This window comes from Scyliorhinus torazame, chromosome 6 (assembly GCF_047496885.1).
Source record: "Scyliorhinus torazame isolate Kashiwa2021f chromosome 6, sScyTor2.1, whole genome shotgun sequence".
Classification (NCBI taxonomy): domain Eukaryota; kingdom Metazoa; phylum Chordata; class Chondrichthyes; order Carcharhiniformes; family Scyliorhinidae; genus Scyliorhinus; species Scyliorhinus torazame.
The window spans coordinates 208,072,305-208,093,805 of NC_092712.1; the positions used below are offsets into that span (position 1 = coordinate 208,072,305).

The 21,501-nt window shown below is 43.5% G+C and overlaps 1 protein-coding gene across 8 annotated transcripts in view; it reads right to left on the reverse strand.

Annotated features, from left to right (window-relative positions):
- Positions 1–21,501, reverse strand: part of slc4a7 (solute carrier family 4 member 7) — a 271,390-nt gene that overhangs the window by 94,964 nt on the left and 154,925 nt on the right. For 4 of the 8 annotated variants that reach the window (XM_072509344.1, XM_072509343.1, XM_072509341.1 and 1 more), the window contains exons 6-7: positions 13,896–14,045; positions 11,624–11,965 (exon numbers count right to left, since the gene is read on the reverse strand). In XM_072509344.1, coding sequence (XP_072365445.1) covers positions 11,624–11,965; positions 13,896–14,045 — 492 coding nt within the window. Of the gene's footprint in view, positions 1–11,623; positions 11,966–13,856; positions 14,046–21,501 lie in introns of all 8 variants that reach the window. The other 4 variants (XM_072509348.1, XM_072509347.1, XM_072509346.1 and 1 more) reach the window with 2 other exon arrangements.

Genomic DNA, 21,501 nt, shown 5'->3' on the forward strand with positions numbered 1-21,501 from the left:
AATGCTCTACCACAGAAAGCAGTTGAGGCCAAAACAGTGCATGTTTTCAAGAACTATTTAGATATATCTCTTGGACTAAAGGGATCAAAGGATATGGGGGAGGGGAAAGCAGAAAAAGGTTACTGAATTGGATGACAGGCCATGATCATAACGAAAGGCCGATCAGGCTCAAAGGGCCAAATGGCTGACGCCTGCTCCTATTTTCTATGTTTGTCCTGTCTGCAAAGGACAGCTACATATGTAGCTTTTAGTGCACGTAAGTGAGCCACACTACAAGCCCAACTGATGATCTTAAATTGGTTGCCAATCCTAGCACACTCAGGATTGTTTAGCAAGTTCTGCCCAATCACTGAATTACATCTAATGTTGGACACCATTTTTGAGTTTTGCAAGCAGACACTGGCTGGGTACGGTCAGTGCTTTTATCTGTTGCGAATGGCCAGTGGCAATGCCTCCATCAGAGTTCATTCGCCAACCAATCAGCACTCTTATCTCATGCAATATATATTGTTATTCCCTTTATAATTAGTATTCTTGGGAATCTCTCGAGTGCAAGACAAAACGCTTCTACAGCTTTTTTACTCCCAGAGATAAGCAAGTTATGACATAGTCAAGGAATTCTAATAGATGTGCGACACAGCCTATTGCTACTGTTGACTATTATTGTCTTTCCAGATAATTATGTCGCTAAATTATCACTTTTTTCTTACTTTTTTCTCACTTTTTCTTATTGATTCAATTTCCACATTGTCATCTAGCTATTTTGACCGTTGCAATAACATCTGCTATCCTCCATCCTAATGGTGTAGCTCAAACAAAAGTTCAACTGCAAATATATCATTTTATTTTGTTTCAAGTAAATTAACTGATTCACATAAATGTTACCTTTGCACCAATTTTCAAAGATGCACTATGCCCACAGGTAAAATTTGGTGCATATTGTACTGTGCAGCCAAGTCCAAGAAAATGATTAATGCTCGATAGCCTGAATCTACAATGGAATCTGTATAAAGACACTCAAGTTTTCTGCTCCTCCACAGCTCCCAATCTCAGCATTAACATATTCCACTTTGCCTTTCTCAAATCAAAGTTGACGACATCACACAAAATTCCATATGCCATAGTTTTGCCGGTTTAACTGCTTACTCTCTCAAACACAATTTGCTGTGCTTTCAAATTTAGTGTCATTTCTAAACTTGGGTCACAACTCTCAATTCTTTCATCCAAATCATTGATGTATACGATGTATATGGTGAAAAGGAGAGGCGAGGGGAGTCCAGAACCAGGGGTCACAGTCTGAGGATACAGGGAAGACCATTAAGGACTGAGATGAGGAAAAATCTTTTCATCCAGAGAGTGGTCGGTCTGTGGGATTCGCTACCACAGAAAGCAGAAAACACTATGTTTTCAAGAAGCAGTTAGATATACCTCTTGGGGCAAAGGGGATCAAAGGATATTGGGGGGAACAGGATCAGGCTATTGAGTTGGATGATCAGCCATGATCAGAATGAATGGGAGCAGCTCGAAGGGCCGAATGGCCTCCTGCTCCAACTTTCTATGTTTCTACAGCACAGATCACTGGGGCACACCACTTGTCAAACTCCATTAATCAGAAATGGGACAGCCTTCACCTGAATGTTGCTGGAATCAGTGTACTGGTGAATCATATAACTAAGGTTGTAGATATAGGTGTTCACATGATGGCAGCTTTGCAAAGTTAAAGAAAGAACATGGCAATAGTGGAAAGCAGAAATACAAGTAGTTATAATCAGAGCTTCCCAGAAAGGCACAAGCCATACAAACATAAGAGTTCACCAGCAAATAAGGTCACAGGAGGGAAAATGATAAAAAGACAAAATTAAAAGTTCTTTATCCGATTACAATTAATATTGGGGCCGGTATAACTCAGTTGGTTAAACAGCTGGTTCGCGATGTAGAGCAAACCCAACAGTGCACGTTCAATTCCCATACTGGCTACGATTCTAATAATAATCTTTATTATTGTCACAAGTAGGCTTACATTAAAGTGCAATGAAGTTGCTGTGAAAATCCCCTAGTCCCCACATTCTGGCACCTGTTCGGGTACACAGAGCGAGAATTCAGAATGTCCAATTCATAGAATCATAGAATCTACAGTGCAGAAGGAGGCCATTCGGCCCACCAAGTCTACACCGGCCTTGGAAAGAGCACCCTCACTTCCAACCTATCCCCATAACCCAGTAACCCCACCTAACCTTTTTTGGACACGAAGGGCAATTTAGCATGGCCAATCCACCTAACCTGCACATCTTTGGACTGAGAGGGGAAACCGGAGCACTCGGAGGAAGCCCACACAAATATGGGGAGAACGTGCAGATACCACACCGACAGTGACCCAAGCGGGAATTGAACCTGGGACCCTGGCGCTGTGAAGCAGCAGTGCTAACCACTGTGCTACTGCGCCGCCCTCATGAAGGTTATTCATGAATGCCTACCTTCTCAACCTTGCCCCTTGCCTGAGGTGTGGTCATCCTCAGATTAAATCACTACCAGTCCGCTCTCCCCCAGAAAGGGGAAAGCAGCCTATGGTCACCTGGAATTATGACGACTTTTACTTTTTAACTTGGGAGGATAAACCTGGAAATTAATGACGGGAATCAAGGAAATGGCAAAGACTTTACTTGTTCAGAGTAGAAGACACAAGAAAGCACCTCAGGGGGGAAACTTTAACCAATCGCATTCAATAGAGGAAAGGGGACTTGGAAATCGAATGGGACTAAAAGGCTAACAAGTCCCGTGGACTATAGAGAGTGGACGCCTTGTGTCATGGCACTGAAACGGAGACCTTAATTACATACATATATATTGAACTTTTTAAATGAGACAAATGCTTTTTTTTTTTTAAAAAGGACATAACAGCCAAAATTGGCTGTGGCTGCAAAATAACCATTTGCTGGAATTCCTATGTGGATTATAATCTGTACTGAGAAAGACATGGAATGTCACACCCTTTTTCAGACAGAGACATTTCAAAGAGAAACTGAACTGGAATCTCCTGTGGAGATAATGGAAGCGTATTGGCATCTCAGCAGAAACTATTACCACCCTACAAGGTATATCACAGACATGTTTGTGATCTCTTCTTCCAGGAAGATACAAGAAAAGGAGTAAAAAAATGACTTCAACTTTGTTCTCGGTGTGCCAGTCGGATATTATAGTTACACTGTACTGCTGCGTGGTGTAAGGGTCATTTACTAGGTACCCCTGCTGCTTGCAGGTAAAGTCTCATTCCCCCTCCGACTGTTGGGAGCAAGTCAAGTCGGCAAAGCTACAGTCGAAAAGGAAGGACAATGCCTTTCAACTAACCTGCAGAATCAAGAATCCATTAACAAACTGTTCAAATGCCAAAGCCAGCATGACTGGAATTACAAAGCTCAACAGATGCAACGTTTTATCATCTAATCCTCATGGACAGGTCAAAGGTTGATTTGTATATCGTTTTACTATAAAACTGTTAATTTTGGACTCATCTCTCATTTCTAATCTGTGTGTCCAAAAGTTGCGTTTTATTATTTGTGTTTCAATAACTAATAAGATCATTCTTCCTCTAACTCAAGAAAGCCTGGTTAAATTGGTTCCTTTTAAAACAAAGAGATTTGGATTAGATAAAGATATCCACAATTGAAGGGGTCCTTTTTAAATTAACATTTTTGCAACTGAAGAGGATGAATAAAGAATGGGAGCCAGTTCATCCCTCCTCATCCAGGAGCATAATCAATTAAGGATACCCAGTCTGGAGTCATAAATTTGGGGATCTTGCATGGAGACCGTCGTAAGAATTGGTTATAATTTTCCAAAATTCTCTAGATTCTGGAAAGGTCCCAGCGGATTAGAAAGCTAGAAATGTAACACCACTATTCAAGGAAGGGAAATAGAAAGCAGGGAGCTTAGGCTAGTTAGTCTAATATCTGTCATCCGTGAAAATACTAGAATCCATTATTAAAGAGGTAGTTAGAAAATCACGATACAATCAAGCAGAGTCAGCATAGTTTTGTGAATGGAAATTGTGCATGACAAATTTATTAGAGTCCTTTGAGGAAGTCGACAAAGGCGAACCAGAAGATGTCGTTTATTTGGATTTCATAGAATTACGACAGTGCAAGAGGCCATTTGGCCCATCGAGTCTGCACCAACCCTCCGAAAGAGCACCCTACCTAGCCCCACACCCCCACCCTATCCCCATAACCCAGTAATCCCACCTAACCTTTTGGACACTAAGGGGTAATTTAGATAGGGGTAATCCACCTAACCTGCGCATCTTTGGACTTGGAAACCGGAGCACCCGGAGGAAACGCATGCAGACACGGGGAGAATGTGCAAGCTGCACACCAAGGTTGGAATCAAACTTGGGTCCCTGGTACTGTGAGGCAGCAGTGCTAACCACTATGCCACCCTGCCACATCAAAGGTTACAGTAAAGGATAAGAAATCATGGTGTTGCTATTGTGGATGAGAATTGGATAACCAACAGGAAAGAGAGTCAGATTAAATAAGTAATCCCTATATAGGTCTCAAATCCAGCTTTTCGAAAGCCAGAGATACCAATAAAAAGGAGAGACGTTTTTATAAGCTGCTATTAATGAATTTTAATTCTTATTACATAAACGGAACAGCTTGCTTAGCTAGGTATCACATTGGCGTGGTCTAGTTATTGGCTTTGTGCATTGATCTTTTTCTGTGCCCCAAACGACCCTTGAACCCATCTGGCTCGGGTCCACATGACATCCAGCGTGGACCTGTCCCAAGGTTGTAGGTTTTGAGACACTATCTGTATATGCACCTTAAAAAGGTTAGCATGCAGGTACAGCAAGTAATTAGGAAGACAAAAGGAATGTTGGCCTGTAGCGTAGTATAAAAGCAGTGAAGGCTTGTTCCAACTGAATAGGACATTAGTGAGGCCGCATCTGGAGTAGTGTTTATAATTTTGGTCTCCTTGCTGTCAGGGGGCTAAGATCTCACTCTATATTTTTATAAATATATATTCACATCATCCTGACTAATCTATAAATTTGTTTTGTTTTTTAAAACTGGACAAAGGCTTCAAACTGACTGAAAACGTGACTGGCTACGACTTACGTAAAAGGGTCGTTTGGCCTTCAGAACAGTAACAACCTTGTTCTCACTAAAAAGGCTCTAATGCCCCAGAAATCTAAATTCATCCCTATGGGTCCATCGTGGAAGTTATTTCTACTAGAAAAGTGGATTATCCAGCATCCATCTTCAACCTGCTAACTCGGTGAAAGAATACGTCATTGTACTTTGATTCTGAACTTAAGTGAAACAATATTTAGAATTTGTTTGTGGTCTTTGCCCTGTACCTCTTTCTTTCTCTTGTCCCTCTGTTATTGTATGAATGTACCAGGGCTACGCAGCAACACCCCCTCCCACATTTTCAGTGTGTTTAAAAAAACTCTTATTTCACCCTATCTCGAATTGCTGAGGAGTTATTAATAGAGAATTGGATCACGGCAAAACCGAGGGGTTGGGAAAATATGCCACCACCCAGGGGCAGGTGAACTCAAAATCAAAAACACATTTATGTTTACGAATGGATGGTGAGGCAAGAAATCAGTGCTGCTAAATTAAACATCCCTCTTGTTAACATAAGGAGGTATTTATTTACTTTGAAGGGAGTTTGGAAAAGATTAAATTGTAAATGATTCACAATCATCAGCAGAATGCAAGTGCTCAAGACATCTTATTGGCAAAATATTGTTAACTGTTATCAATGGAGTTAGAGGTTGAAATATGCAAGTAGAAACATTCAACATGAAACCAGATATAAACGTGCCATTTTGTACGTGACGTGTTGAATAATTGATGCAGGAACTAGGTTTTGCAGTGTTCCATGAACGAAGCATGATTAGAAACTGCTTTGGTTTTTGATAATCCAACTACTGATAACCAAGTAATACCACGTTTCCATGTCATATACTGCTATGCATATTTCAGTTCTGCGTTAATTTTTAATATTGCTTAATCTAAATAATACAGCTTGTACTTAATTACAGGTTCAGTGAGCAAAGTTTCCATTAAAAATGAAGACCTTTATCATTAAAAAAAAGTTGACAGTGATGGAAGTGACTGAACCCGAGAATTCTGAGGTTTGTAAATCATTTACAATATAAATTAGAGCTGCTTTGTTATACGGCTTTAGAGTACCCAATTGTTCAAAAGGGATTCTACTTGTCCAGTCTGACTTCTGACACATATCTCCCCCAATGATTTTTTAAAAATGTTTTTATAAGGATATTTCATATTATATAGAACGAAGATAAGAGTGAACATACACCGGAATCAAAAGATTTCTACACCGTTGTCTTCCATTATTTACATCAGTTGTCTTTTGTTATTTACAACAGTTACAGTTTCTTGTTTTACGTTCTCCAAAAGACATTTATTTCTAGCTGGGTCCCCTGCCTCCCTCTCCCCCTTTTCTTCCCGACTCCCCCCTCCCCTTCTAGTTGTCTCACGTGCCCTCTTCCCTCATCAGTTCATATATCCTGTTCCTGTTGCGTTGGCATGATGCTGTGTACTTGGTTATTTGCTGGGCATGATTGGGCTCCATGCCTCGTTATTCCTCCCCACCCTCTCTCTCTTCCTTTGTCTTATTGGCTGTTGGCTACAATGAGGTCTTGGAATAACTGGGCGAATGGGTCCACGGTTTGTAGAAGCCTTCATCCAAACGCCAGATGGCGAATTTAATTTTCTCCAACTGGGGAAATTCCGATAGGTCAGACAACCAGTCTACAGCTTTGGGTGGTGCTGCTGATCGCCAGCTGAGCAAGATTCTCCGGCGGGCGATTAGGTAGGCAAAGGCAAGAGCGTCGGCGCTCCTCCAAATGAATAGATCTGGCTCTTTGGATACTCCGACTGCCATACCACCACTTTAGGCATTGCCTCAAAGAAGGTTGCCTCAAACCCAGCAAATCTGGGGCAAGACCAGACATGTGGGCATGGTTGGCCGGGCCTCCTTGGCACAGTTCACATTTGTCCTCAACTTCCAGGAGGAATCTGCACATTCGGGTTCTGGTTAATGCGCTCTATGTACCACTTTTAGCTGCATTACTCTTAGTCTTGCGCAAGTGGAGGTGGAATTGACCCCGAGCAGTGCTTCGCTCCAGAGCCCCCAGCCTATTTCAAACCCTAGGTCTTCCTCCCACTTTTCCCTCGTCTCATCCAGGGTGTGTATGCCCTCCCTATTAGTCGCCCATACAGATCGTCGCAGTTCCCCCTGATGTCCGCGTCCAGTAAGTCCTCTAACAGCAATTGTTGGGGTGGCTGTGGGTACATTTTTATTTCCCTACGTTAGAAGTTCTTGATCTGCATGCATCTTAACTTGTTTCCCCCAGTCAGCTGGAACCTCTCTCTTAGTTCCTCTACTGTTGTCGGTCTGTTTCTGTGCAGAAGTCCCCAACTGTCAACATCACCCGCCCTGTCTTCACCTTTTGATGGTGGCATCCATTATAGCTGGCGCGAGCCTGTGGTTGTTGCAGATGGGGGCCTTGTCAGACAACTCCGGATTGATCTCTGCTAGTCCGAACTGCTAGCGCAGTTGGTTCCACGACCGGAGTATGTTTATTACCACTGGGCTCTTTGTGTTTGTTCGGTGGGGATGGGAGCGCAGCTGTGGCCAGGGCCCAGAGGGAGGTCCCCGTGCAGGAGGCCTCCACCATTCGCACCCACTCGGCTTCTGGCTCCTTTATCCATCCCTTTACCCTTTCATCAGTTGCAGCCCAGTGGCAATATTGTAGATTTGAGAGGGCTAGGCCACCTCCATGGTTCTCATTCTCTGCAGTACCTTTTTGAAGATCCACGGACCCCCCCCTACTCCCCACACACAAACGCAATGATTGTTTTTTTCTAATGAGTCAAAAAGGCCTTGGGGACATAGATCAACATGGACCTGAACAGGAAGAGGAACCTGGGCAGCACGTTAATCTTGATCGTCTGCACTCTCCCTGGTCAGGTTCCATTCGTGGATCGGTGCCCAGTCATGGGCAATTTGGATCCCCAGGTAGCGGAATTTGTGTTGGACCTGTTTAAATGGCAGCCCCTTCAGCTCTGCCCCATCCCTTGCGGGTTCACCGGGAAGATCTCACTTTTGCTCAGGTTGAGTTTGTAGCCAGAGAAGGCTCCAGACTCTTAAGAGTGCCATGTTTCCCTCCATTCTGCTTTGTGAGTCTGAGATGTAGAGCAGGTCATTCGCATAGAGTGAGACTCTGTGCTCTCCATCTCCTCTCCAGATCTCCTTCTAATTCTTTGCAGCCCTGTGCGCAATCTCTAGTGGTCCGATTGCTAGGGTAAAGAGTAGTGGGGACAACGGGCATCCCTGCCTTGTGCCTCTGTATAGCTGGAAGTACTTAGAACTGGTGGTATTTGTCCATACGCTCGCCATGAGCCCTGCTCTAAGTCTGAACCGCTCCAGTGCTTCTATGGGGTACTTCCATTCGACTCTGTCAAAGTCCTTTTCTGCAGGGATAGATGATCACCTATGCTGTTCTCTCCCAGGAAGGGGTCAATATCACATTCATCTGGCCTGATGTTCGATGTTAACTATCTACCTTTGACACAGCCCGATTGGTCTTCTGCTACCACCTCTGGTACACAGTCCTCCTAGTCCAAGACTCCTGGCTAGGATCTTGGCCAGTATTTTAACATCACATTTAGCTGGGAAATGGTTCTTTCTTGGGTATCAGCGAGATTGAGGTTTGTGCTAGCACAGGTTGCAGGGTGCCCCTCGCCAGTGATTTTGTGAACATCACCTGCAGGTGCGGGACCAGTGCTGTTATGAATTTTTTGTAGATGTCTGCCTGGAATCCTTCTGGTCCCGGTGCCTTCCCCCTTTCATGCATGGAGTTAATACTCTCCATGACTTTTCCCAGTTCGAATGTTGCTTCCAGCTCCCGTTTTCTCTCTTACACCACAATCGGCATGTTCAGTCCATCAAGGAACTGTTTCATCCCCAAGTCCCCTGCTGGGTGCTCATAGGTGTACAGCTCCCGGGAGGTCGCTAATGCCTTGTTGACCTTTTCCGGTTCCGCTAGTTTGTCTTTGTTGTCTCTAATCTGCGCTATTTCCCTCGTCGCTGCCTACATTCTCAGCTGGTGACCCAGCAGGCAGCTGGCTTTTTCTCAGTGTTCGTACAGGATTCCCCATGCCTGGCGGAGTTGGTGCACTGCTTTCCTCATGGAGAGCAGGTCAAAGTCCATTTGTAGGTTTTTCCTCTCCGCCAGGAGCTCTACGTTGGGGCCTCGGAGTATTGCCTGTCTACCTCCAATATGGAGTTGTTGGCTAGCCACCCTCTCTTCCCTATCTCTACGTGCTTTATAGGCAATAATTTCACCCCTAATGACAAACTTCAGCGCCTCCCAGAACATGGAGGGCGAGACCTCTCCATTTTGGATGTTAGTAACATACTAGTCTATGGCCTTTCTCGCAGAAAGTCTCATCGGCCAGGGGAGCTTGTGTCCAATCTCCCTGGGAGGCGATGGGCACAGCTAGTCCCCAACGGCATATCCACGAAATGTGGTGTGGGGTCGGAGATTACAATTGTGGAATATTCCACTCTTACTAGTCCTGGAAGCACCGATTTCCCCACTACAAAGAAGTCGATCCGTGTACATACATTGTCTATGTGGGAGAAGGAGGAAAACTCCTTCTCCCCTGGGTGGGTGAACCCCCATTGTTCCATTGCCACCATCTACCTCGTGAATATGCCGAGTTCTTTCACCATGTTGGAAGTCTTCCCCATTTTTGGGCTCAACCTGCCTGTCCATGGGTCCTGTATACAATTAAAGTCAGTCTCTTCCCCCCCCCATCCATGGATGTGCACCTGGACTCCAGGATTTCCCTTTGGCCACCAACTGTGTGTACGCCATGTGGGTGAGCCACTGCACTCCAGGGTTTCCTTCTGTTCAGGGATCCTCCAAAGTGGTTGCTTGCGGTGCCTTGTGTTCTAAGTCACCACTTGTGGTCTGTCGTAGCCAGCCTAATGTCCTTACTATCCTTGTTCCTATATTTTCCCTATGGTACTTCCTCCCTCCAACCCCAGACCTCCTCCCCCCCTTCCTGTTGCTGCCCCCACCCCATGTTCCCTTCTCCCTGTTTCTTCCACTATTGTCCCCATGTTACTGATGCATACCACCATTGTCAGGCCGTCTCCCTTGCAGGAGATGCGCCACGGCCCCGCTCTCGCTAATGCTTCCTGATGCTAGCCTTCCCGCTAGTGTGGGGCCCCCTCCCGAGGTCAGTTATGTATCCACCCGTCTACCTACCGTTCTACCTACCTGCCATTCTCCTAACTCTTTCCTGCGCTCTGTTGCCCTTGCTCTTTCCTTACTCGGTTGCAACTCCCCTCCTCAGAACGAGTCCCCCACAAATTGTCCTTCGAGTTGGTTAGTTAAATTAATAAAGAAATAAAGTATCTTCGGGTGCTCTTTTCACCACTGTCCCTGCTGCCATTTCTCCAGCCAGTTGTCCAGGACAAATTTGTCCCCGTCGGCAGGGGCCGTGAAGAAGTGTTCCCTGCCCTGGAGTGTGACCCAGAATTTGGACGGGTTCAGCATCTTCAGGTATTGCTCAGCATCTCCGTTCTTGTTGATGTTTGATGGGGTGCGGGGATACTTTTTCTCTTTATTAGCGGGCTATTTAGGGTAAAAGGGCCTCCTATTTTCAGGTTTGTAGGCGGAGAGCCACCTGATATGCGACTACTCAGCACATTTCCGTCACCGGAAGTCCCCCATCTTCCCCAGTGATAATGTAATGTTACTATGCAGTGATTTGTGCAAAATTAAAGACTTCAAAGAATAACAACTTTGAGCATAAATAAACGTTCGCTAAAAATGTCTATTTAAAAAAAGTGCAAAGGCACTTTGAGTGATCGGAAGCTCAGCTTGGGTCTAATACAACATCGAAGTTGTGAGCAGTCCGTTTCAACTTTAGACAGTTGCCAGAGAGAAAAATGTGTGTGTCAGAGTAGAAGACAATGGTTTAAGTCTTCTCAATATTCAGTTGAAGCAACTATCTGCTTATCCAGTACTGACAATTGAGGGAGACAGTGGAGTAGTCAAGAGAAGTGGTGATAAGGTAGAACTGGGTATGGAGCCTCAGGCCTTTTCAGCTACATGGACAAAAACATTCAATCTCTATGCGGATGCTTAATATAGTAAAATATAACTTTTTGGATGATTATTTTGGATGAATAAAGGTGCAATCATATCAAAAAATGGAATCTATGCAGTGCCCATATCTCAGCTTAAAAAACACAAAATGCATATACAACTTCCAAAGTTAGATGAAACTGGTCAACCTTAATTCTACAGTAATTATTGACACACAACGTACAAGATTTAACTCCCGTATGGAAAAATGGTGTAGATGTTGCATGCAAAAGGCGTGGAAGTGAAACTTACATGATTATTTATGAAAATATGTGCAAAACTATTTTTTTATTTCACAGTGGAATATCAGTTGATTGCAATAAAATGCTTTCAAACTATTAACAAGGCATGCTATGTGGCATTACCATACTCCAATACTAGTGCTCCACATGCAAAAAATTATTACAACCATTTGATATTTGCCTGCTTGATGTTCATCACATTCTTCATGTGCTTTCACCTGTCCTTGTACCTCAAGTTCTTCATCAGGGGGGTGAACTATCACATCGGGAATATCCTCACCAGCACAAGACACCAGCAACTGACTTTGACCCTGACGGTGATGCTCAAGCTTTGGAGTGCAGGGCGGTGTATTTTGAGGGGTGGGATTGGGACTTGCGCACCTTGAACCTGCAAGTGATCCACCCTTGGAACTGGTCAGAAAGGAGCCAAATGGAAGAGAAAAACGAGAAGCTCCTCTTAATGAAAGACTTGAAGCAGAGAGACCAGCACGGAGTGAAAGGCGGGAGGCGGAAAGGCCTTCCCCTATCATCAAAATGAAAAAAAAAAAGAAAATATAACATAAATAGGATTTAAGAAGCCACAGAGATCCATGCAAGTATAAATTGATCTATTAAATCAGATAAAATTTTCTTGTGGCTGGTTCAATCATGCTCTGAAAAGATGAAAGGCACAAGCGAGGAAGCAAACAATCTTTAAAAATGCATAAATGGAACAAATCACTGAATGAAGTATTAGATTGGTCTTTTGAAACAGCAGCAGCCCACAAAGTTTGATCAATAATGAGTTTTCGTACGTTGCCATTTAATTTCCAATTAAAACTATTTCATTTGTACAAATCAAAATTATTGAATTTGATACATCCTGCCACATTCCTTGGAGAAATCCTTTGTAACCCTTCCCCCATTAGCTAATGTTGGCTACTTAGGGCTTCCAATTGTTATTATATGATCTGTAATGATCAGTAATGTTGTCTAGTTGCTCCAATTTTGACTGTTAAAGCTCTGGCCACAAGCTGACCATTTTTTTTCTGGTTGTTCAACTTTCAACGTGTCATCTACTTTACACGCATTTTTGCTAACTTTTTCCTCTTTCCATTTTTTTCCAGGCCTTCGGTTACCCATTTCACCCACTAGAGCCCCTCGCTCCTCTATTTGATCCTGTCAAAAGCCTCTTCTTCCACAATTCCGGCTTATTTGGTTCCCTCAGGAGCTGTAAAGCCTTTCTCACCCTGCGATCTGTTTCATCAGCCCTTCTCTGGCTTTTTTTATAGGATCTTACTGTCATTCCGGCACACAATTGATTTTTCGAAAGACCAATTTAGTGACACCATTCCTCCAACCGCTGCCTCACCATGTAATTCCCCACCTTCTGGCCTCCAACTTGCAAATTCTCCCTTGTGGCTGGCGCGTAGTTTCTCACCCCACATAATCTAATGACTGCACTTGGTCTTAATGCCCTCAGTGTAACGCAATTTATTTAAATTTTTTTACCTTTGATCATTTGAAATAGTTGAATGGTAAATAAATAACCCTTTTTATAAGAAATTCAAAATCAGTGCTCGATATCTCTAACACCAATTTTAACAAACTTAATGTTAATGACCATATGAGCAGTTACTCTGAAATTGCAAATAAATTTAAATAAATACTTAGTACGCACTAGATGAAGTGAGTGGGCTGTTTAGAGTAAAAACATGTATATACACACAATTAAATGAGTTATACAGTAACAAGCAAATTTAATTTAATTCACAGAAAAATTACCAAGGCCAATTCACTAGTTATTTCCTCTGAAACAATTTATCTAATTTTCTCAGTTAAGTAACATCCACTTACTGAAAAGAAAAATTCTGGAAAAGAAAACAGAATCTCCTCTACTGTTATTCTGTGAATCTGTATTAAGTATTTTGGGCAGTGGTTTGTATATAGGTACATAGTTAGCAACACAGATACAGTCTATGCAAACTAAAATAACTAAATGAATTGGTCAGGGACTTCTCTGAACTACTAAATAAATAGATTTTGCAGATAAACTAGTGGCAGCAGTAAACTAAGTATCAGGACTCCCAAGATTTAAAACCATATTTGGAAAAAAAAGGCAAATGCCAGGAACATATTTTATCAAATGTCATTTTTGACCAACTGACCGAGAACATGGTTAATGGATAAAGATATTTAGGTGCACAGTTCACTCAGCAATTAGAAAATATGCATGAAAACCAGAACAGCAGTCAAACATGCTGCTACCTTTGGGAATTCTAGCTAGAAGGCAATACAAAAATAAAAAACTATAGGAACGACTGCAATATGTAGTAAATCTATGCTAAAAGCAGCTTATAAGTTTATAATACCAGCTTATTCTGATGTCATTATTCTGAAGACGGCAAGAAATTGGATGCTACAAAACATCTCACCATTTCGCTCAAGCAAGTGGGGATCAGAATGTTTCTTGCCTATATCTGCAAAGGAGCGGACAATAGGGATGCGGTTGCTTAATTTCTTCTCGCTCTGGTGATGGTGCTTTTTCAGGAGTGCTTCCCGCACTTTGTCACGCATGCTCTTATCCAGCTGATCAGATGCTATCATGTTGTCCAGTACCATATCTGAAATACAGTAAAGTAAGTGAGCAGGGAACAGCAGAATAGGCACAAAAAAATGTGACAATAAAGAACATGTGCAAAAGCAAAAGGGATAGGGACTTCCGGTGACGGCGGACGGGAGGCAGACGCACAATGGAGGGCTCCCGTTCGGGAACGGCATTTTTGGGGCTTTAAGCCCGGTCCCAGGGTCCACGGAGGTGACAAAAGCAGGGAGAAGGCACAGAGGCGGCACAGTGAAGAAAAATGTCACGGGTGAGCAAAATAACGGCCGTAAAGAAAACAGCTGAAGGTCCGTCGGGGAGTGGAAAGGTCACCGCGGGGTCACCAAGGAAAATGGAGGCTGGAGCACCAGGGGAGGCCCCATTGCTTACGGCTGAAGAAATAGCTACGGTGATGGCTGCAGAACTCGAAAGGCAGTTTACAAAATACATGGAGACAATGAGGAAGGAGATGAGAGAGGTTTTGAGTGTGCTGGTGGAGGAGGCGATTTCCCCGCTGACGACGGCGGTGGAGAGCGCAGGGGCGGAGGTGCGAGAGCAAGGGGAGGCGCTGAAGGAAGTGGAGGAGACATTATTGCAGCACGGTGATCAACTTACCTCGATGGGGAAGGAGATGCGGAAGGTGCTGGACATTAACAAGGATCTGCGAGGAAAAATGGAAGACCTGGAAAACAGATCCAGGCGACAGAATTTGAGGATTGTGGGGCTGCCCGAAGGAGTTGAAGGACCGAGGCCGACTGAGTATTTTGCCGCGATGCTGGCGAAACTATTGGGGGAGGGAGAGGATCCCTCCCGATATGAACTGGATCGGGCTCATCGGTCGTGGAGGCCTGTACCAAAGGCGAGTGAGCCGCCAAGGGTAGTGACTCTGTGCTTCCGGAGGTACAGTGCGAAGGAGAAGGTCCTGTGCTGGGCCAAGCAGAAGCGGGTGGTGCAGTGGGCTGGAGCTGGTATACGTGTATACCAGGACTTTACAGTGGAGCTGGCGAGAAGACGGGATGCCTTCAACCGGGTGAAGAGAGTACTGTACATTAGCAAGGTGCAGTGCGCACTTTATATCCAGCGAAGCTGAAGGTGACTCAAGCTCAAGGACTTTTATTTTGGAACGGCGGAAGCAGCGGAGGAGTTTGCGAAGGCAGAAGGACTGTGGCAGAACTGAGAATTGGCCATGTGCCGATGTAACCTCAGGACTGTATTTTCTTCTTTTTTGTTTCACTGCGTGCGGGTGTATGGGCTAAAGGAGCCAATGTTGTATATATTTGGACAAAGGAAGTGATGGGACTTTCACTCGAAATGAGGGCTCTTTGGAGTGTAGGTGGATATGCGGGGTGTGTGTGCTAAAAGGGGATTTCTGGGCTTCCTAGGGCCAGGCAAGGGGGAAAGGGACCTGGGCGGGGGCCTCCACGCTGGCCGGTTTAAGCCGGCCAGTGAACGGGAGTGAGGTGGGGGGAGGGGCTGCGGCCATCGGAGTCTGGCAGAACAAGGTCCGAGTGGTCTAGCCGGGGTAGAAAGTTGGGGAGGAAGGAACCGAGGTTGGGGGAGGAGCTTTACAAGAGGCAGTGGACGGGAGGAGTTGGAGACTGGGGGGTGGGGGATGTTTACAACTCTTGGGTATCATGTACGGTAGACTTCCAGAGGTTGGATGGGGAGTGGACTCTATAGGTTAATGGTGACCATGGGTGGTCCTGGACTCCTTTTTCTTTTTCTCCTTTGTTTTTTGTTTCCACCGTGGGAGGGTTTGTTTTATTGGATGCATATATTGACAGGTGGGCCGTTGTTTGGGGTGGTGGGAGGATGGGATCGTTGGTATTGATTTTGTATTTGTTACCGTTTACTGTTTGTGGGTGGGGTGTAAATTTTGAAGGAAAATGTGAAAATGGAGAATAAAAACATTTTTTTAAAAAGCAAAAAGAATAAGAAAACATGCAAATTAAAAGAAGGCTTGAGAGAAAGTTTAACTTTAAATGCAATTATGAAACAATTTTTTAAAAATTCCCTCAACATATTTCACACAGAAAAGGAAATTATTGTCCACAATTCTAAAATCAGCAACTTACATTTGCTATTTTAGTTATGGTCCATTAACATTTTAAACAGATACATGCAATGTGTGATGAATGTAGGAATTTTTTATATATATAGTATTGTGCGCCTGTTGCAGTGTTATTAAAAAAAAAACTTAGGTTAAGGTATCCAGATTATATGTCTGCTAAAACTGGGATTATTATAATAATAATCTTTATCGTCACAAGTAGCCTTGCATTAACACTGCAATGAAGTTACTGTTATGGGGTTAACAGCTAGGCAGGCTGTGATGTCACTCATATGAGGGGGAGGGGCTGGATCTGTTTTTAGTTTCATTTTTGAGCCCTGCCCAGTGTCTGTTGTTTTTACTTTCATTTTAAGAGTTCTGCTCTAGTTTCGGAGGAAAGGAGGTGTTTTTCTCAGAATGATCTGAAAGTTTCTCTCCCAGGGACTTGATGAATAAATCTGTAAGCCACTGAGTGTTAACTTTATTAATAAGTGGTATATGACCTGTGTGTATGAATTTTGCTTAATTGAAAGTTTGGAAGTAGATGGGAAAGTAAACTCAAAGACTTCTTTATTTCTTTGAACTGTTTAACTGTTAATTGAAACACTGTTTTTGGATGTTAATGGGGTTAATCCTGTGTTAATAATAAAGTTTGTTATAATATAAAAGATCCCTAATTGTTGATAGAAACACTCCTGGAGTAAAGTATCTTTCCTCACAGGTTACAAATTGAAACATTGTTGGGTCTCTTCTGGTTTCGTAATATAAATTAGGGTCTGGTCCGGATACTGGAGCACAAGCTGGAGGTTCTTGCTGGGATTAAACAGTATAATTCCCAGTTTGGTTTGGGATTATTGAAATTAAAGACAGTGATTGTGAGGAACTGGTGCTTTCTTTCAGTTGTTGCATTCTGTCAGTTTAAATATGGAGTGACTGGGAAATAGCTCTTTCCGTGGCTAAGAATTTCCTGTATGGGAAGAGGTCACTCGGAGTGGTTTACAAAGGGTGGTTAAAACAAAACTTTGGAATTTGGTGAACAATCTGCAGTCGACTTTACCTGATGAGGCGAGGAAGATAGAGATGATTAGAGCGATAGCTCAGCATTTAAATTTGCAGACACAGTCGGGAGAATTGGAACTGGCTAAACTTCAATTACAATGAGACAGCTTGAATTAGAAGAAAAAGAAAGAGAGAAAGGTAATGGCAGAAGCAAAGAGAGCGAGGCATTGACAAGAGAAATGAGTAAAGAGAGAGAATTTGATCTTGACAAAATGAAAATGAAGGAGGGAGCTGGAAAGGAAAAGAGAATATCAACTTAAAATGTTGGAGTTAAAATCAGACACTAAGGAAAGTCTAGAGGAAGTAAAAATGCTTTCTAGTCAAAAGCCTAGTGGGGTCGGACATGTTTAACTATATTCAAGCACTGCCAAGGTTGGACGAGAAAGATGTGGAAGTCTTTTTAAAAAATCTAATTTGAGAAAGTATCTAAACAATTGAAATTCCAAAGATCATGTGGGTATTATTGGTTCAAACAAAGTTGATAGGTAGAGATAGTGAAGCGTTTGCATCACTATCTAAGGAGGTATCTAGGGATTATGAAGAGGTGAGAAAAACCATCTTAAATGCATATCAACTAGTGCCAGAAGCCTACAGACAGAAGTGTAGAAGTCTAAGGAAGAACCATGTTAGACGTAAATAGAATTTGAAAGGATCGAAAAAACTATTTTGATAGGTGGATAAGAGCATTAAAAATAAACCAAACGTTTGAAGCTCTTGGGGAAGCGGTTATTTTTATTTGTTCGTTTATTATTTTTGTTATTTTCAGCATAGAAAGAGGCCATTTGGTCCATCGCATCTGCACCAGCTCCCAAAAGAGCAACCTAGCTAGCCCCATTCCCCAGTCCTATCTCTGTAGCCCTCTAAATTCATCACTTTCACATACATATCTAACTCGCTGTTAAAACCTCCTATGGAATCCATTTCCAGCACTGTCCCAGGCAGCGCATTCCAAACCCCAACAACTCTGAGTAAAGAAGTTTCTCCTCATCTCACCCCTAGCTTTCTTGCTGGCAATCTTGAAATTGTGACCCCATGTCACTGACATACCACCTAGTGGAAACAGAATATCCTTCTTTACCCTCTCAAAATTCTTCAGAATTTTGAACACCTCAATAAGGTCAGCTCTTAATCTTCTCTGGTCCAAGGAAAACAAGCCCAATTTCTTTAATCTTTTCTTGTATCTAAAATTCCTCATTCCTGGTATATTTCGAGTAAATCTCCTCTGCACTCTCTCCAGGGCTTTAACATCCTTCCTTAAATAAGGTGCCCAGAATTGAACACAATGCTCCAAATGTGGTCTGACCAATGATTTGTAGAGGTGTAGCATCACTTCCTTGCTTTTATACTCGATGCCCCTATTTATAAACCAAGGATGCTCTAAGCCTTCTTAATAATTGTTTCAACTTGCCTGGCCACCTTCAGAGAATTATGCATTTGAACACAGAGGTCCCTCTGCTCCTGAACTACCCTCAAAGTTGTGCCATTGAGTTTATATTGTGTCCCCGTGTTTCTTATAACAAAATGCATTACCTCACATTTCGCTGCATTGAACTTCATGTGCCAGGTGTCTGTCCATTTGGCCAACTTGTGAATGTCCCTCTAAGATCGCTAGGCATCATCCTCACAATTCACTATTCTCCCTAGCTTAGTATCATATGCAAATTTGGAGATTTTCCCTCCACACCCACTTCTAAATCATTTATATAAATCAGAAAAAGCAAGGGTCCCAACACCGAGCTCTGGGGAACACCACTTTCAACTTGTCTCCAGTCTGAGAAATGCCCATTTATACCACCCTCTGTTTCATATCTCTTAGCCAATTTCTAATCCATGTTGCCATGGATCCATCAATCTCAAACATTTTTAATTTGCTAACCAACCTGCCTTTGGGACTGTATCAAATGCTTTCTACATCCACGGCACTACCTTCATCTACTGCCTGCCTGTGTCACCTCGTCAAAGAACTCAATTAAATTTGTCAGACATGACCTGCCCTTGACAAAGCATTGTTGATTGTCTCAAATTGACTTATTTTTCTCGAAGTGTATATTTATCTCATCCCTTATTATGGCCTCCATCGGTTTTCCCGCTATTGATGTCAAGCTGACAGGTCTGTAGTTTCTTGGGTTATCCTAATATAATGATAATAATCTTTATTATTGTCACAAGTCGGCTTACATTAACACGGCAATGAAGTTACTGTGAAAATCCTGTAGTCGCTACATTCCGGCGCCTGCTCAGGTACACAGAGGGAGAATTCAGAATGTCCAATTCACCTAACAAGCACGTCTTTCGAGACTTGTGGGAGGAAAACAGAGCACCTGGAGGAAACCCACGCAGACAGGCGGAGAACGTGCAGACTCCGCATAGAAGTGACCCAAGCCGGGAATCGAACCTGGGACCCAGGTGTTATGAAGCAACAGTGCTAACCACTGTGCTAAACTGACCGCTTTCAGCATTTTCTGTTTTTATTTTGGATTTAAGGTTTTTAAAAAATATATCCTCACTTAATAATATGCTGTTATATATTGTACATTCCATCTTTCAGACATACTAGTCTCACATTTTGCTGTTTTAATAATCAATTTCACTGTGGAAACTAGTCGGAAAATAGTAGCCAATACTTATAATGTGATATGAAATGTGTTGAGTTCAGGTTGTGCCTCATAATTATCCAGTAAACATTAAATTGTATGACCAGTTGCCAGTGCTTAATTTCCCCGGTGGCTTAAAAGCCCCAGTTATCATTGCATCAAATACTAATCTCACTCGCCACCCCCACCCCATGACACCATTTCACATCCTTTGCCCCTTTCTTAAACAATGTCACATTTGCAAACCTCCAGTCCCCTGGGACTAATCCTGTGTTCAGAGAGGCCTGGAATATTTCTGCCAACAGCCCCGCAATATGCTCCCTTGCCGCTCTCCGTAATCTAGGATGCATCTCATCCAGGCCTGGCGACTTCTCTACCTGAAGGGCTGCCTGCCTTTTTAACATCTTTTTTTGATCTATCACTATACTGCTCAGTTGCTCAACACCCACATTTTCAACTGGGCTATTGTCACCATCTTGAAATTTGGTAAAGACAGAAGCAAAGTACTCATTCAAAGTTAATCATTTGACTGATTAACAACTTACTTACCTTGCAGGTCAGCTGTTTAGTTCGGGAGTGAGAGAGAGCCGGGACCTCAGAAACAGCGCGGGAATTTGAAAAAGCGCGGGAGCTGCGAGGCAGAGGGGACCGTTTAAAAGGTCGCTGCCTGGGGGAGGTAAGTACTGATTAACAACTTACTTACCTTGCAGGCCCAGTCAATTTCAGCAGGAGCGGAGCAGGCTAGTCCATTTCAGTGGGGGCAGTGCGGAAGTGATTTCTGGGAGATAAGTCTCTCCTTTAAATTTTTTTTTTTTTTTTTTTATATTTTAGTGTTTAAGGTGGGAACAGGAAGCTGACCCGCGGACTTCTGGGAAGACCCTCACCAATAAATTCTGGTGGAGAGGAAACCCGAGACACTACACGTGTAGTGTCTCCCACCCGCCCTCCTCCTCTAACCTAATAATAAAACCCATTGGTGTGAGGTAAGTACCATATTTTATTATTGTTATTAATATTTTTTTTTTAATAAAAAATTTAATTTAGTTGTTAGTCAGATCTTGGTAGAAAGTTAGAGGGATGGCAGGGAAGGGAGTGCAATGTTCCTCCTGCAGGATGTTTGAGGTGAGGGATGCCGTTAGTGTCCCTGCTGATTTTACCTGCAGGAAGTGCTGCCATCTCCAGCTCCTCCAAGACCGAGTTAGGGAACTGGAGCTGGAGTTGGAAGAACTTCGGATCATTCGGGAGGCAGAGGGGGTCATATATAGCAGCTTCAGGGAATTAGTTACACCAAAGATTGGAGATCGATGGGTAACTGTAAGAGGGACTGGAAAAAAGCAGTCAGTGCAGGGATCCCCTGCGGTCGTTCCCCTGAGAAACAAGTATACCGCTTTGGATACTTGTGGGGGGGGGGGGGGGGGGGACTTACCAGGGGTAAGCCATGGGGTACGGGCCTCTGGCACGGAGTCTGTCCCTGTTGCTCAGAAGGGAAGGGGGGAGAGGAGCAGAGCATTAGTAATTGGGGACTCGATAGTCAGGGGCACAGATAGGAGATTTTGTGGGAGCGTGAGACTCTCACGTTTGGTATGTTGCCTCCCAGGTGCAAGGGTACGTGATGTCTCGGATCGTGTTTTCCGGGTCCTTAAGGGGGAGGGGGAGCAGCCCCAAGTCGTGGTCCACATTGGCACTAACGACATAGGTAGGAAAGAGGACAAGGATGTCAGGCAGGCTTTCAGGGAGCTAGGATGGAAGCTCAGAACTAGAACAAACAGAGTTGT